This window comes from Macaca nemestrina, chromosome 7 (genome assembly GCF_043159975.1).
Source record: "Macaca nemestrina isolate mMacNem1 chromosome 7, mMacNem.hap1, whole genome shotgun sequence".
NCBI classification, from domain to species: domain Eukaryota; kingdom Metazoa; phylum Chordata; class Mammalia; order Primates; family Cercopithecidae; genus Macaca; species Macaca nemestrina.
In genome coordinates this window covers 125,693,199-125,707,204 of record NC_092131.1, presented here as the reverse complement: position 1 = coordinate 125,707,204, position 14,006 = coordinate 125,693,199, and the positions used below count along the sequence as shown (strand labels likewise).

At 42.3% G+C, this 14,006-nt stretch overlaps 1 protein-coding gene across 4 annotated transcripts in view; it reads right to left on the bottom strand.

Annotated features, from left to right (window-relative positions):
- Positions 1–14,006, bottom strand: part of LOC105490991 (SIN3 transcription regulator family member A) — an 88,459-nt gene that overhangs the window by 3,377 nt on the left and 71,076 nt on the right. For all 4 annotated transcript variants that reach the window (XM_011757041.3, XM_011757039.3, XM_011757040.3 and 1 more), the window contains 4 exons: positions 12,084–12,257; positions 9,792–9,884; positions 8,809–8,903; positions 3,005–3,212 (listed from right to left, as the gene is read on the bottom strand). In XM_011757041.3, the coding sequence (XP_011755343.1) occupies positions 3,005–3,212; positions 8,809–8,903; positions 9,792–9,884; positions 12,084–12,257 (570 nt within the window). The remainder of the gene's footprint in view (positions 1–3,004; positions 3,213–8,808; positions 8,904–9,791; positions 9,885–12,083; positions 12,258–14,006) is intronic.

Below are 14,006 nucleotides of genomic sequence, written 5' to 3'. Positions count from 1 at the left end.
GGAGGTGGAGGTTGCAGCGAGCTGAGATCGTACCACCGCACCCCAGCCTGGATGGCAGAGCCAAACCCTGTCTCCAAAAACAAACATACAAAAACCCAAAACCCCACATTTCCTTGGTTTTACCAATCTGCTCTAATGTATCCTGGGTAGGACCCAGTGAGCCACTGATCACTTCTATCAGCATGGAAATCCACTTCTAAGCCAGATAGTGCAAAGCAAAGGGCTTAAAACCCACTCTCCCTCCATTGTGTTACCCTACCCTGGCAAGCAGAGTCCAGGCTTGCCAGATCTTCTGCAGGGGGTTCTGTTCCCACCAACACACCCAGTAAAAATTTATTGGTGACCACATGCAAGGATACTAGAAGAGATACAAAAACAAAACTGCTGTTGCCCAGTGTCCCAAATAATGTGAATCAGAGACAGGCAGACACACACACATAGCAAAAAAAATTTGTCAGGCGTGGTGGTGCACACCTGTAATCCCAGCTACTCGAAAGGCTGAGGCAAGAGAATCTCTTGAACCCAGGAGACAGAGGATGCAGTGAGCTGAGATCATGCCACTGCGCTTCCCTCCATGCCATGAGAGAAGTACAGCAGACTCCTGAATAACACGGCTTTGAATGGCACAGGGCCACTGATAGGCAAGTTTTCTTCCACCTCTGCCAAACCCGAGACAGCAAAACCAACCCCTCCCCTTCCTCCTCCCTCTTCAGCCTACTCAACAAGATGAGAATGAGGACCCTTTATGATGAGCCACATCCACTTAATGAAGAGTAAATATATTTTCTCTTGCATATGACTTAACATTTTCTTTTCTCTAACTTCCTTTATTGTAAGAATATACAGTATAGGCTGGGCACAGTGGCTCACACCTGTAATCCCAGCACTTTAGGAGGCTGAAACAGATGGGTTGTTTGAACCCCTGAAGACCAGCCCTGGGCAATGTAAGGAGACCCCGTGTCTATTTCCATTAAAAAAAAAAAAAAAAAAAGAAAACAAGAAAAAAAGAATGCAGTATATATAATACATACAACATACAAAGTATGTCTATCAACTGTTTATCAGTAAGCCTTCCAGTCAACAGTAGACTATCAGTAGTTCCATTCCGGGGGAGTCAAAAATTATACATAGATTTGACTGTGCAGGGGCCAGTGCCCCAAACCCCGTGTCATTCGAGGGATAATCATACATTAAATTGTATGCTCAACATCTCCCACTTGAAAGTTTTGTAGTCCTTTCAAACTTAAAACGCACTTCGTCTGTCTCCTAAACCTCATAACCCTTTTCTATTAACAGGTGAGCCCCTAAAATATCCACTTAAGCAAAACAAACCAAAAAACCCCAAAACGAATTAGGCACCATCCTTGATGTCCTCCTTTTGCTTACCCCCACATTTGATCCAATACCATCTCTTGTCAATTAAATATCTAAATTATATCTACATCCAGGCGTGGTAGCTCATGCCTGTAGTCCCAGTACTTTGGGAGGCTGAGGTGGGTGGGTCACTTGAGGTCAGGGGTTTGAGACCAGCCTGGCCAACATGGTGGAACCCCATCTCTACTAAAAATACAAAAAATCAGCCAGGCGTGGTGGCGCGTGCCTGTAATCCCAGCTGCTCAGTAGGCTGAGACAGGAGAATCGCTTGAACCCAGGAGGCAGAGGTTGCAGTGAGCCGAGATTGGGTCACTGCACTCCAGCTTGGGCGACAAGAGTGAAACTCTGTCTCAAAAATAAACACATAAAATCTACAATGTAATTCTTGCAATTCCACTGCCACCCTAGTAGTCTGGGTGGTCCCCAAATCTCATTTGGACAAGGGCACCCTTGAGTGGTCTCTGCTCTTCCAACTTTATACATACCCATCTCCACTCTCCTCATAGCACTCCAAGCTATCTTTGTCAAATGTCCCAATGCATCTCAAACAAACTCCAAACCATGGCCTATTAGACAAAGTAATGTGGCCTCTGCCTACCCTTCTAACTTCATGCAACCTTGAGCCACAACGGTGTCTGTAGTTTCTTGAATATGCCATGTTCTTTCCTCCCAGCCTTGTACTTGCTGTTTTGTCTAGAAAACACCCATCCTCTACTCTTCACCAGGCTAATTCCTTGTCATTATTCAGGCCTCAAGCATCACCTCCTTTGAGAAGCCTCCTCCAGTGAAAGCAAGGCCTGTATGCTAGTTACCCTTGATCACTGCACCTGATTTGTTTCCCTGGTAGTGCATATCATCACATTACTTCATCTGATCAACTTCATGGCTGTAGTCCCAGGGCCTGGCATAACACCCTGTACACAGCTGCAGCAGGAAGGTTTCACAATTGAGACAGAATGTAAAAACAGGTAGAATTCATACAAGCAAACGATCAGATACTACTTGAGATGTAAATATCCATGGTAAATACTGGGAGTAAATTCACTAAAAAGGTGCCACCAGGTATTTATGTGCTCTTACGGGCTGAAGTGTGTTCTCCCTAAAATTCTTATGTTGGCTGGGTGTGGTGGCTCGTGCCTGTAAAGCTAGCACTTTGGGAGGCTGTGTCAGGCAAGACTGTCTCAAACAAACAAAAAATCAAATATTGAAGTCCTGGCCCACAGTACTTCCAAACGTGACCTTATCTGGAGGCAGACATACACACAGGTAGAAACACCATATGAAGATAAAGGCAGGGATCTACAAGCCCAGGAATGCCAAAGATTGCCAGCAAAGAACCAGAAGCTAAGAGAGGCCTAGAACAGATTGTCCCTCACAGTCCTCAAAAGGAACCAACACTGCTGACACCTGACTTTGGACTTCTAGTCTCCAGAACTTTTGTCGTTTAAGCCACACTCTGTGGTACTCTGTCACAGCATCCTTAGCAAACCAACATACCTACTTCCTCAGCTAAGTCTCAGCTCCAAGAACAGGTTTGCATAAACAAAGAGAAACAATCAGAAGACTCTGGGCCTCCCCTGCTCCTAGCTAGGGTGGCAGATGTGTACAGAAATTAGTTACTGGTTCTCACCTGATGAGCCCGGAGCAGGGCAGTCCTCCGATACATATAGTCCTCTGATTTGATCACATACACCATCTTGTAGGAATTCAGCTTGAATCTACACTCCAGCTTATCCAGACTATCCACATTCTCCATGGTCTTCTTACTGTTTCCTTCCTTCCCTTCCTTTTCCTGCTGCTCTCGACCACGCTGACATTTCCGGATCCGCCGTAGATTCCTATGGCAGAAAAGCCCTGAAAGATGAGAGCTTATCCAGACACAGATTCCTGTGACTTCCCCCAAGTGAGTTTTCTTTATTATATGCTTACATAGTACTCATCCCAATTTGTTAAATACATACAAAAATGTTCCGTTGTTTCACTGCAAAAAAAATTTCAACTGCAAAGGTACACAGAATAAAAAGTAGAAATCTTCACCCATCCCCTACTTGCCTTAGCAGATGCAGCCAGTTAAGAGTTTTAATGAGAAACTTCTGGGCCTCCGTCTGTAAATTTACACATGTAATTACCAGCTGTAATTCTGCTTTGGGATTTGTTTTTAAGACAAAATAGGATCATACTATATATTCTGTCCTCAACTTTTCACTTACTGTCATGAGTATTTTTTCATTTCATGACAGATTTGTCTTATTCTCTTTAACTGCTGCAGAAAAATGTACCCCAATTTACCATTCCTTAACAGTTTATTTCAACTGAGGTTCCTCATCTGAACCACATAACAAAAAATTATTTGAATGCCTATTTTTAAAAATTCCCCCAGATGATATAAACTAGTGCCACTCTACATAGACAAGAAAGAAGATAATTCACATGAATGGATGCCCTGAGGGGTGGGAGGCTTGCTAAATCTCCTCAACATCCAGTGAAGAAAGGTTATCAGCTAGACAATTATACTGTTTCTCATAACTTGCTATTAAAAACACTGCTTCAGGTTGGCCGTTGTGGCTCATGCCTATAATCCCAGCACGTTGGGAGGCAGGTGGATTGCTTGAGCTCAGGAGTTTGAGACTAGCCTGGGCGACATGGCAAAAACCCCTTCTCTACAAAAAATAAAAAAATTAGGCAGGTGTGGTGATGTGTGCCTAGAGTCTCAGCAACTTGAGAGGTTAAGGTGAGAAGATCGCTTGAGCCCAGAAGGTGGAGGTTGCAGTGAGCCAAGATCCCACCACTGTACTATAGCCTGGGAGACAGAGTCAGATACTGTCTCAAAAAAAAAAAAAAAACCCAAAATATTGCTCTAGTGAGTATCTTTGTATACATGTATTTCTGTAGACAGCAGTTCTTTGTCCAAAGGGTCCCAAGACCCTTTTAGGAGATCTGTGAGATCAAAACTATTTTCATAATAATACTAAAATATTATTTCCCTTTTTTGCTGTGTTGACATCTGCACTGGCACCATAAACGTAATGGTGAATAAAAATGGTGGTGGCGCCAAATTGTATTTGCAATATCGAACAAATTGTTACCAAATTCCAATATCAATCTATATACATCACTGAGCTTTTCATACAGTTGTCAAACTCTATTGGTTTATCTTGTACCATGAATGAATCCTTTTACTTCCACGATTTTGTAACCTCATGCAATTGCAATTCAAGTCTTTGAACTTCACACTGACTGCACAATGACATTAAGTGAAAAAAAGCCAGTTTCACTTAAGAAGGTTTCTGATGGGCCAGTCACAGTGGCTCACACTTATAATCCCAGCACTCTGGGAGGCTGAGGCAGGCAGACCACTTGAGGTCAGGAGTTTGAGACCAGTCTGGCCAATTGGGGGAAACCCCATCTCTAATAAAAGCACAAAAATTAGCCAGGCATGGTGGCGCGCACCTGTAATCCCAGCTACTTGAGAGGGTGAAGCAGGAGAATCACTTGAACCTGGCTGGTGGAGGTTGCAGTAAGCCAATATCATGCCACCACACTCTAGCTTGGGCAACAGTGAGACTCTGCCTCAAAAAAAAACCAATGTTTCTGATGAAGGAGTAACATTTTTTATTAAATCCCAACCCCTCAGTTTACATATTTTTAACATGCTGTGTGATAAAATGGGAACTACATATAAAGCACTTTTGTGTGCTAACGTACAACGGTATTTTTTTTTTTGAGACGGAGTCTCGCTCTGTCGCCCAGGCTGGAGTGCAGTGGTCGGATCTCAGTTCACTGCAAGCTCCACCTCCCGAGTAGCTGGGATTACAGGCACCCGCCACCTCGCCCGGCTAGTGTTTTTGTATTTTTTAGTAGAGACGGGGTTTCACCGGGTTAGCCAGGATGGTCTCGATCTCCTGACCTTGTGATCCACCCGTCTCGGCCTCCCAAAGTGCTGGGATTACAGGCTTGAGCCACTGCGCCCGGCCAGTACAATGGTATTATTAAAGAAAAGTACTTGAGCAATTGCTTGAGTTGTAAGTGGATCACCATTTTTACCTGAAAGAACAACTGACTAAATATAGTCAATCTCAGCCAAGTATTTGGCAGATGTTTTCTCAAAAATGAACAAGGGAGCCTATCACTTCAAGGAAAATAATGTTGCCAATAATAAGATTAGAATTTTCAAGTAAAACTATGAATTGTGGTGAACTGGTATTAGCCACCCTGAGCTTGACAGCTTCCCAATACTTAAAGATGTGTTTGATGACCTAGTGATAGTGATATTAATCAATGTGATTTTTTTTGGAGACACTGTAAAATATATCAACATTTAGTAGGTCTGTACAACTTAGTGAGCTAATGTTTCCAAATAGCCAATTGCATAGTTACAAAATCATAGAGGAAAAAAAGATTCCTTCATGATACACATGAATGAATGTGAGAGCTCAGTGATGGATAAATTGATATTGGAATTTGGTAACACATGTGAGAGACACATGATGGATTTTGACAACTGTATGAAAAGCCCACTGATATATAAATTGATATTGCTACTAACCTTTAAGAAACTATTGGCTGGGCACGGTGGCTCACGCCTGTAATCCCAGCACTTTGGGAGGCCGAGACAGGCAGATCACGAGGTCAGGAGATTGAGACCATCCTGGCTAACATGGTGAAACCCCGTCTCTACTAAAAATACAAAAAATTAGCCGAGCATGGTGGCAGGTGCCTGCAGTCCCAGCTACTCGGGAGGCTGAGGCAGGAGAATGGCGTGAACCTGGGAGGCGGAATTTGCAGTGAGCCAAGAAAGCGCCACTGCACTCCAGTCCGGGCGACAGAGCGAGACTCCATCTCAAATTTAAAAAAAAAAAAAGAAAGAAAGAAACTATCACTGGGGTCAGGTGCGGTGGCTCACACCTGTAATCACAGCACTTTGGGAGGCTGAGGTGGATCACCTGAGGTCAGGAGTTCAAGACCAGCCAAACCAACATGGAGAAACTCCATCTCTACTAAAAAAACAAAAACAGCTGGGTGTGGTGGCACATGCCTGTAATCCCAGCTACTTGGGAAGATGAGGCAGGAGAATTGCTTAAACCCGGAAGGCAGGGGTTGCAGTGAGCCAAGATCGCCACTGCACTCCAGCCTGGGCAACAAGAAAGAAACTCCGAAAACTAGCCAGGCGAGGTGGCGGGCGCCTGTAGTCCCAGCTACTCGGGAGGCTGAGGCAGGAGAATGGCGTAAACCCGGGAGGCGGAGCTTGCATTGAGCTGAGATCCGGCCACTGCACTCCAGCCTGGGCAACAGAGTGAGACTCTGTCTCAAAAAAAAAAAAAAAGAATGAAACTCCGTCTCAAAAACAAAAACTATCACTTGTGGTTTTGTTGTCATATCAAAGAATATCCAGTTATCTGAAGGATCTGAAAATACTCCTTTTTCCAGCTATCTGAAGGATCTGAAAATACTCCTTTTTCCAGCTACACATTTGCGTGAGGCCAGATTTTCTTCACATATTTCAACCAAACAACATAATGCAACAGATTGAATGTAGAAGCAGACATGAGAATCCAGCTGTTCTTCTAGTAAGCCAGACATTAAACAAATTTATGAAATACAAGCAATGCCAGTCTACTAATTTTTGTTTTGAATTAGCTTTTCATTAAAAAATATTATTAAAAAATATAATGGGATATATATATACACATATATATATATATATATATTTTTTTTTTTTTTTTTTGAGGCAGAGTCTCGCTTGGTTACCCAGGCTGGAGTGCTGTGGTGCGATCTCCACTCACTGCAAACTCTGCCTTCCAAGTTCAAGCGATTCTCCTGCCTCAGTCTCCCGAGCAGCTGGGACTACAGGCGCCCGCCACCACACCCAGCTAATTTTTTGTATTTTTAGTAGAGACGGGTTTCACTGTGTTAGCCAGGATGGTCTCAATCTCCTGATCTCGTGATCCACCGCCTCGGCCTCCCAAAGTGCTGGAATTACAGGCGTGAGCCACAACGCCCGGCCCAATATTGTTATTTTTCAAATGAATTAAAGATTGAAAACATTTCTTTGTTTTTATTTCTAACTTGGTAAATATTACCAGTATAATCCATATAAACAAAAGCTTTTGGAGAACTCATGCTCTAAGAGTGTAAGGGGTCTCAAGGCCAGTAAGATGAGCCCCTTAGCTGTCAGACAAATCATTAAAAACTGAAATTCTGGAGGGAAGGTTCCATACACTTCAACTATCCTGCCACCAGAACGATTATATCAATTTCTTTTTTCTCACAGTACATAAATGTGCCTCCTTCCTCATATCCTGGTGAGAGACACATGATGACAGGTTTATTGTAGTATGTTATTAGCATGGAGCCTGTTTTGTTGAGAGGAACCTGACACAGAGCAACTGCTCAAATGTGTTAAATGATTCCATGAATGGAGAACCTGGCAGGGCCCATTTTTCTGGTACCCCTTTGCCCATGTTCTCATTAGGACTCAGTAAGTCTAATAACACTGGGATGATACTTTCTTGGAAACCTAAGACATAAGATTTCAATTCAAAACTTTTAGGAAGGAAGAAAGCCATTCTACCCATTTTATACTTCTTAAACTCTGTTATCATATACTTGGAGGATCAGTATCACAATCTGCCTATATACAGAGGGAACATTTTTAAAATTCTGTGCAGAAAAGAGTTAATGTAGCAGGCCTAAGACTGCTATTCTTTGAAAAGCCTGCTTATAAAAGTTGGCCCTTGGCTAGGGGCTGGGATCTTGGATTTTGGGCAATGTTCTATCATTCCTTAACTCATGTAAGTGTCACACTGTACCTAAAGTATCTGTACAAACTCTATAGCTTATGCTGAAAACCTGCTTTCTTTCTGAGAGTTTGGGATTTTGGTACATGCTAGACATATAGTGCTTAGATGACTAGATATCAATAAAAATCGTGGCATAGTCTCTAATGAGCTGCCCTGGTAAGACAGCATTTTACATGTGTTGTCACACTCATTGTTGGAAGAATTAAGAGTGTCCTGTGTGACTCCACTGGGAGAGGATTCTAGGAAGCTTGCACCTGGATTCCTCTAGCTTTGCCACAGGCACCTTTTCCCTTTGCTGATTTTGCTTTGCATCTTCTTGCTGCACTGTATCAGTTTGACTATATGCAGAGTCCTGTGAGTCCTCTTCCATCGAACCATGGAGACTCTGACACACATTGCCATCCAAAGTAGGGAGGTTATTGTTGATTCTCTGTAAGTCTCACCTCCCGGATGCTTTGACACATGCTCCAGGTAAGCCCATGTTGTGACAGCCATATAAACCTTGAATTAGCATCCCCAGCAGACAGAACAAATGAATAAAATATATGAAAGCCAAGAACGTGAAAGTCATTTAATTCTCCATTCCTAAATCACACACAGTACGGACTGCTGACAAATGACATGGCTCACTCACCTGGGGAGAAATACTGGTTTCTGTGCTAGATGTTCACGAAGCTCAGGAGAGGTAGTATCTGAATTCATGTATCGCTCCACGTAGTCTGACCAGCGCTAAGATGGCAAACACAAAATACAGGTAGAAGGAAATCACAAAAACAGCTCGTAACGCATTGGGTACTCTAGTAAATTCTATGACTACAATGCCCCAAATTCATAAATTTCAAGATCAAAAAAGTCCCTTTCTATAAAGACATGATTGTTAGTAGGTACTGGAACACAGATTAAAAATTCTGTTAGCCAGTAATACTGTTAAGTTTCTCTGAGGTGCGCTAAGGTTATCGGAAGTCATAAACAGGTAGAAGCTGGCTCACTGACAAGTTTCATTTCCCCACAGAGGATTTTGTTAAAGAACAAAATTTACAGTGGCAAATGTGTGAAAGTTTCCTTCACATTACAATCTAGATTTCTGACATCACTTTAAAAAACAAAAAGATCTGCCAACAAGCCAACATTCCCACCAAACAGGTCATCCCACATGTCCCCCGCAACATCATACATATGGCCTGCATCTCCCATGTACATTATCTGCCATAACTAATTATGATAATCACACCTGTCTATTCAGGGGTTGAAAACTCTGTGCTTTATCAGTCCAGTATAAAGTAAACATGACCCAAAGAATCCAGATGACACGAGAAAGACAGTACCTCATTTGTTGTTTTTTATACTTTAGTAAAAAACAGGAAAGCTGCCAACCATAAGACTTACTTAGAGGAGATAGCTTTACTAAGTGCAAGATGAGGTTAACATCTATAACCAGGCAGCCCTTCTCTTCAGCTAAAGACATGGCTGGATTGACTTGTACTTTAAGCATCCAGGTCCTGACCCTTAAACAGGCCTAAGGTGCCTTGGCCTTTTGGCAGACAGGGTCACTAGACAGACTCTCAAGACACACCAGCTCTGCTTGGCACCTGGGGTGTGTGATGCACTTGCTCATACCTCTGCTTCCACAGGGTCATCCGAATTCTCCTCTTCTGTGTCCAGAAGCTCAATAGTCAGCTGGACCTGGCCTTGGCTCTGAATAAACATAAGCTGCAAATAAGAAACCTAAGCGTAAACAAAAGACCGTCTCTATAGCTATAATCTATCTTCTCAAGGAAATGAGAGATGCAGAGGCAATAAACTTAGTAAACTTTGCTCCAACTGAAGAGATGAGGAAGATACTGGATCTTGGGAGGCCAGTGATAAAGGCAAAAGTCTACACTTACTACAAGTAAAATGAAATATGTTAAAGAAAAAAGTACCATTTCATGTTTCAAACTTCTAGAATTCACTAACATAATAATCAATGCCAGTAAGAATGTTTTACAAAACAAATATTTTGTTAGAAAGAAATATGGCACATGTAGCCAGAACCAAAAAATGTCAATGCTCTGTCCATTGATAATCCCACTTCTAGGACATAATAGACAAGGTAACTATCAGAATCACACGGAGAAGATCAGAGCCTGGAAGGAAACCTGAGAATTTTTTATTTCAACTTTCTTCATTTTACAGAAACAAAACTGAAATTCAGAGAGTTCTGGTTTCTCAACGCACACCACTAGTCAATAAACACACAGATTCAGAAGCTAGATCTAGCTCAGTGTTCTTCCAAAGCTTTAAAAAATGATCTCTACTAGTAAAGCTTACAACCTGACAATAACATAACATATATACACAAATACAGTTACTTCCAAAATAGATTTTGGGGGATGGGGGGCAGACCCTGCATTTTTACAATTTATAATTTAAGAATTGCAAAATCTGTCTCCAGTATTCATAACAGGATGTCATTAACCAATCCCCACAGTGGGTTGGACGTCTAGGTTGTTTCCAACTATCTGCTTTTATAATTATCCATTATAATGGTGAAAAATTGGAAACAACCTAAATGTCCAATAATACAGGCATTAATTCTCTAAAAAGTGAATATCAAATAGCCATAAAAAAGACATTAAAGACCCAGAAGTGTTGCTAATTGATCAAAAATACATTAAAGACCATTTCAGGTCAGATGCAGTGGCTCACACCTGTAATCCCAGCACTTTAGGAGGCTGAAGCGGGCAGATCAGTTGAGGCCAGGAGTCTGAGACAAGCCTGGCCAACATGGCAAAACCACATCTCTACTAAAAGTACAAAAATTAGGCAGGGTGCAGTGGCTCATGCCTGTAATCCCAGCACTTTGGGAGGGCAAGGAGGGCAGATCACCTGAGGTCAGGAGTTCAAAACCAGCCTGACCAACATGGTGAAACCCTGTCTCTACTAAAAATACATACACACACACAAAAGCTGGCCATGGTGGCACGTGTCTGTAACCCCAGCTACTCAGGAAGCTGAGGCAGGAGAACTGCTTGAACCCAGGAGGCAGAAGTTGCAGTAAGCTGAGATAGTACCACTGCACTCCAAGCCTGGGCAACAAGAGTGAGCCTCCAACTCGGGGGGGGGGGGGGGGGGGGGAAAGACCATTTTGTCCAGTATAAACTCTTTCAAAATATATACTCAAGCATAGAGAAGTTAGAAGCATAGAGATGTCATCAATGATAATTTCAGGAAAGAATTCTAAGGTGACTTTTTTTGGTTATCTGTATTTTATTTTCCTTTTTATTTTTTGGGGACAGAAAATGCTTGCTCTGTCACCCAGGCTGGGGTGCAGTGACGTGATCAGGGCTTACTGTAGCCTCGACCTCCCAGGCTCAAGCAATCCTTCTACCTCATTCTCCCGAGTAGCTAAGAGTATAGGTGCACGCTACCACGCTGGACTAATTTTTGTATTCTCATATTTCTTGCAGAGATGCCGTTTTGCCATGTTGCCCAAGCTGGTCTCAACTGATCCGCCCACCTCAGCCTCCCAGTGTGCTGGGATTACAAGTGTGAGCCATGTGTGCCGGGCCTATTTTTTTCTTTCTATAATGATCATGACCATGGATTTCATGTACCAACATTTTTCTAACAATAATATTTACAAAGCATACTATGAAAAATGTTCAGAGAAAAAGAAGAATACAAAATTGTAAAAATCATATATAACTAGTTTTTTTTTTTTTTTTTTTTTTTTAAAGACAGGAAAGAAACAAAGTAGATTGTCCAGGAAGACAATCACTTCTACTTTGTATTTCTCTGGTGAACTCATTAAAAGTTCCAGGAGTAGAATCACAGGTCAACGTACCCTGGCTTTAACTTCTGGTTCAGAGAATCCTAACAACTTACATTGTCACCAGCAAGTTCTTTGACTACCTGAACAACTCTCACCTTAAAGCAATTCTCATCTGACATTAGCTGCTCAGCTTTCCGCTGATACGTTGACTCCAGGAGGCTCCTTGAGTTCTGTGTGTTCAGCTGGCCTCCAGTGGCCCCATTATTATTTTCTGCCAGGTAAAGGTCAGTCACCTGCACACAGATCTCATCACTCACGATATGCTGCAGCTGGAATCAAACAAAGGCAAGATGTTAGTGAACACAGAAAACATTTCTCCACTATACAGTCAACGTTCCTTTGACTGATCTAGTCACTCAACTCAAAAAAAGGGGTTTTTTTTTGGGGGGGGGGGAGCTGGCAATTTTGGAAAAAAATTTTTTTTTTTTTTTTTTTTTTTTTTGAGACGGAGTCTCGCTCTGTCGCCCAGACTGGAGTGCAGTGGCCGGATCTCAGCTCACTGCAAGCTCCGCCTCCCGGGTTTACGCTATTCTCCTGCCTCAGCCTCCCGAGTAGCTGGGACTACAGGCGCCAGCCACCTCGCCCGGCTAGTTTTTTGTATTTTTTAGTAGAGACGGGGTTTCACCGTGTTAGCCAGGATGGTCTCGATCTCCTGACCTCGTGATCCGCCCGTCTCGGCCTCCCAAAGTGCTGGGATTACGATTACAGGCTTGAGCCACCGCGCCCGGCCAATTTTAGAAAATTAATCACACAAACCACTGTATCATTTTCTTGGAGAATAATCAAGCCAAGATTTTCAGCCGTATCAGTGGTCCATGGTAAAACTTTCATATCTATTTAAAATAAAAACCATAGAGAACTCAGAATAATTGTACTATTTAAAATTCTAAGGATCTTTAAATAGTTTTCTATAGGTCATATTTTTATTGCATTTTAAAATCATTTACAATTTGCTTTCATACATATTTTCTCCCATTTGATCCTCACAACTGCCCTGGGAAGCAGGCTGGAGAGAGTTGGGGACAGTTAGGAGACAAATTTACACAATGCATCAGAAAGGTGGCTCACGTCTATAATCCCAGCACTTTGGGAGGCTGAGGTGGGCCCATCACCTGAGGTCAGGAGTTCAAAACCAGCCTGGCTAACGTGGCGAAACCCCAGCTCTACTAATAAATACACAAATAGCCTGGTGTAGTGGCAGGTGCCTGTAATCCCAGCTACTCGGGAGGCTGGGGCAGGAGAATCGCTTGAACCTGATAGGTAGAGATTGCAGTGAGCCGAGACTGCACCACTGCAAAGCTCACCATGAGCTGGGGTGAGGAAGGGAGCCTTGGAGAATCATGAATGTAATATCTATGTTTTTATTCCCAGCCCAACTACAAAGCCTGAAACTCATTAAGTATTTAAGAAATAGCTGCTGAATTACTGCCTGGGGTGCTCAGCTGAAGAAGCAGGGTTGGGACTAAAAGTCAAGGTTCCTGACTCCTATAGCCCAATACTTTTCCAAACACACCACCTATTTTTCTATATCTGATAGAAAGTATAGGGCTTACATTGTACATAATGTTAACTCACTTTCCATACAGGCCAATCATGACTGACTATCCAGTACTTCTGTGACAATCTTAGGAAACTAATGACTAGAAAGTTGAACCTTTCAGAGTTCCCATTCTCATGTCATGCTATTTCTATTTTGAAATAAAAATTCTTCCAAATGAAACTTTATCACCAAAATGACAGAAGTGAAAAATAGATACAAGAAGAAAGCAAAACATTAATTTCAATATCGATTTGTCTATTTTACTTTAAGATTATCATAAACACCAAGCCATTCTATTTTTAGGAAGATACATTCTTTTTGAAGTGTTAGGAACCACGATAACTATTTATTCTTAACTTTAAGTCCTAAATGACCAGTATGTATATTAGTAGATAACTGGACACAGTGCAAGGTCAGACGGGTGACTGAGTGTGGCAGAAAGGGCAGTATCTCCAGCAACTACAGATGGATAAATAAA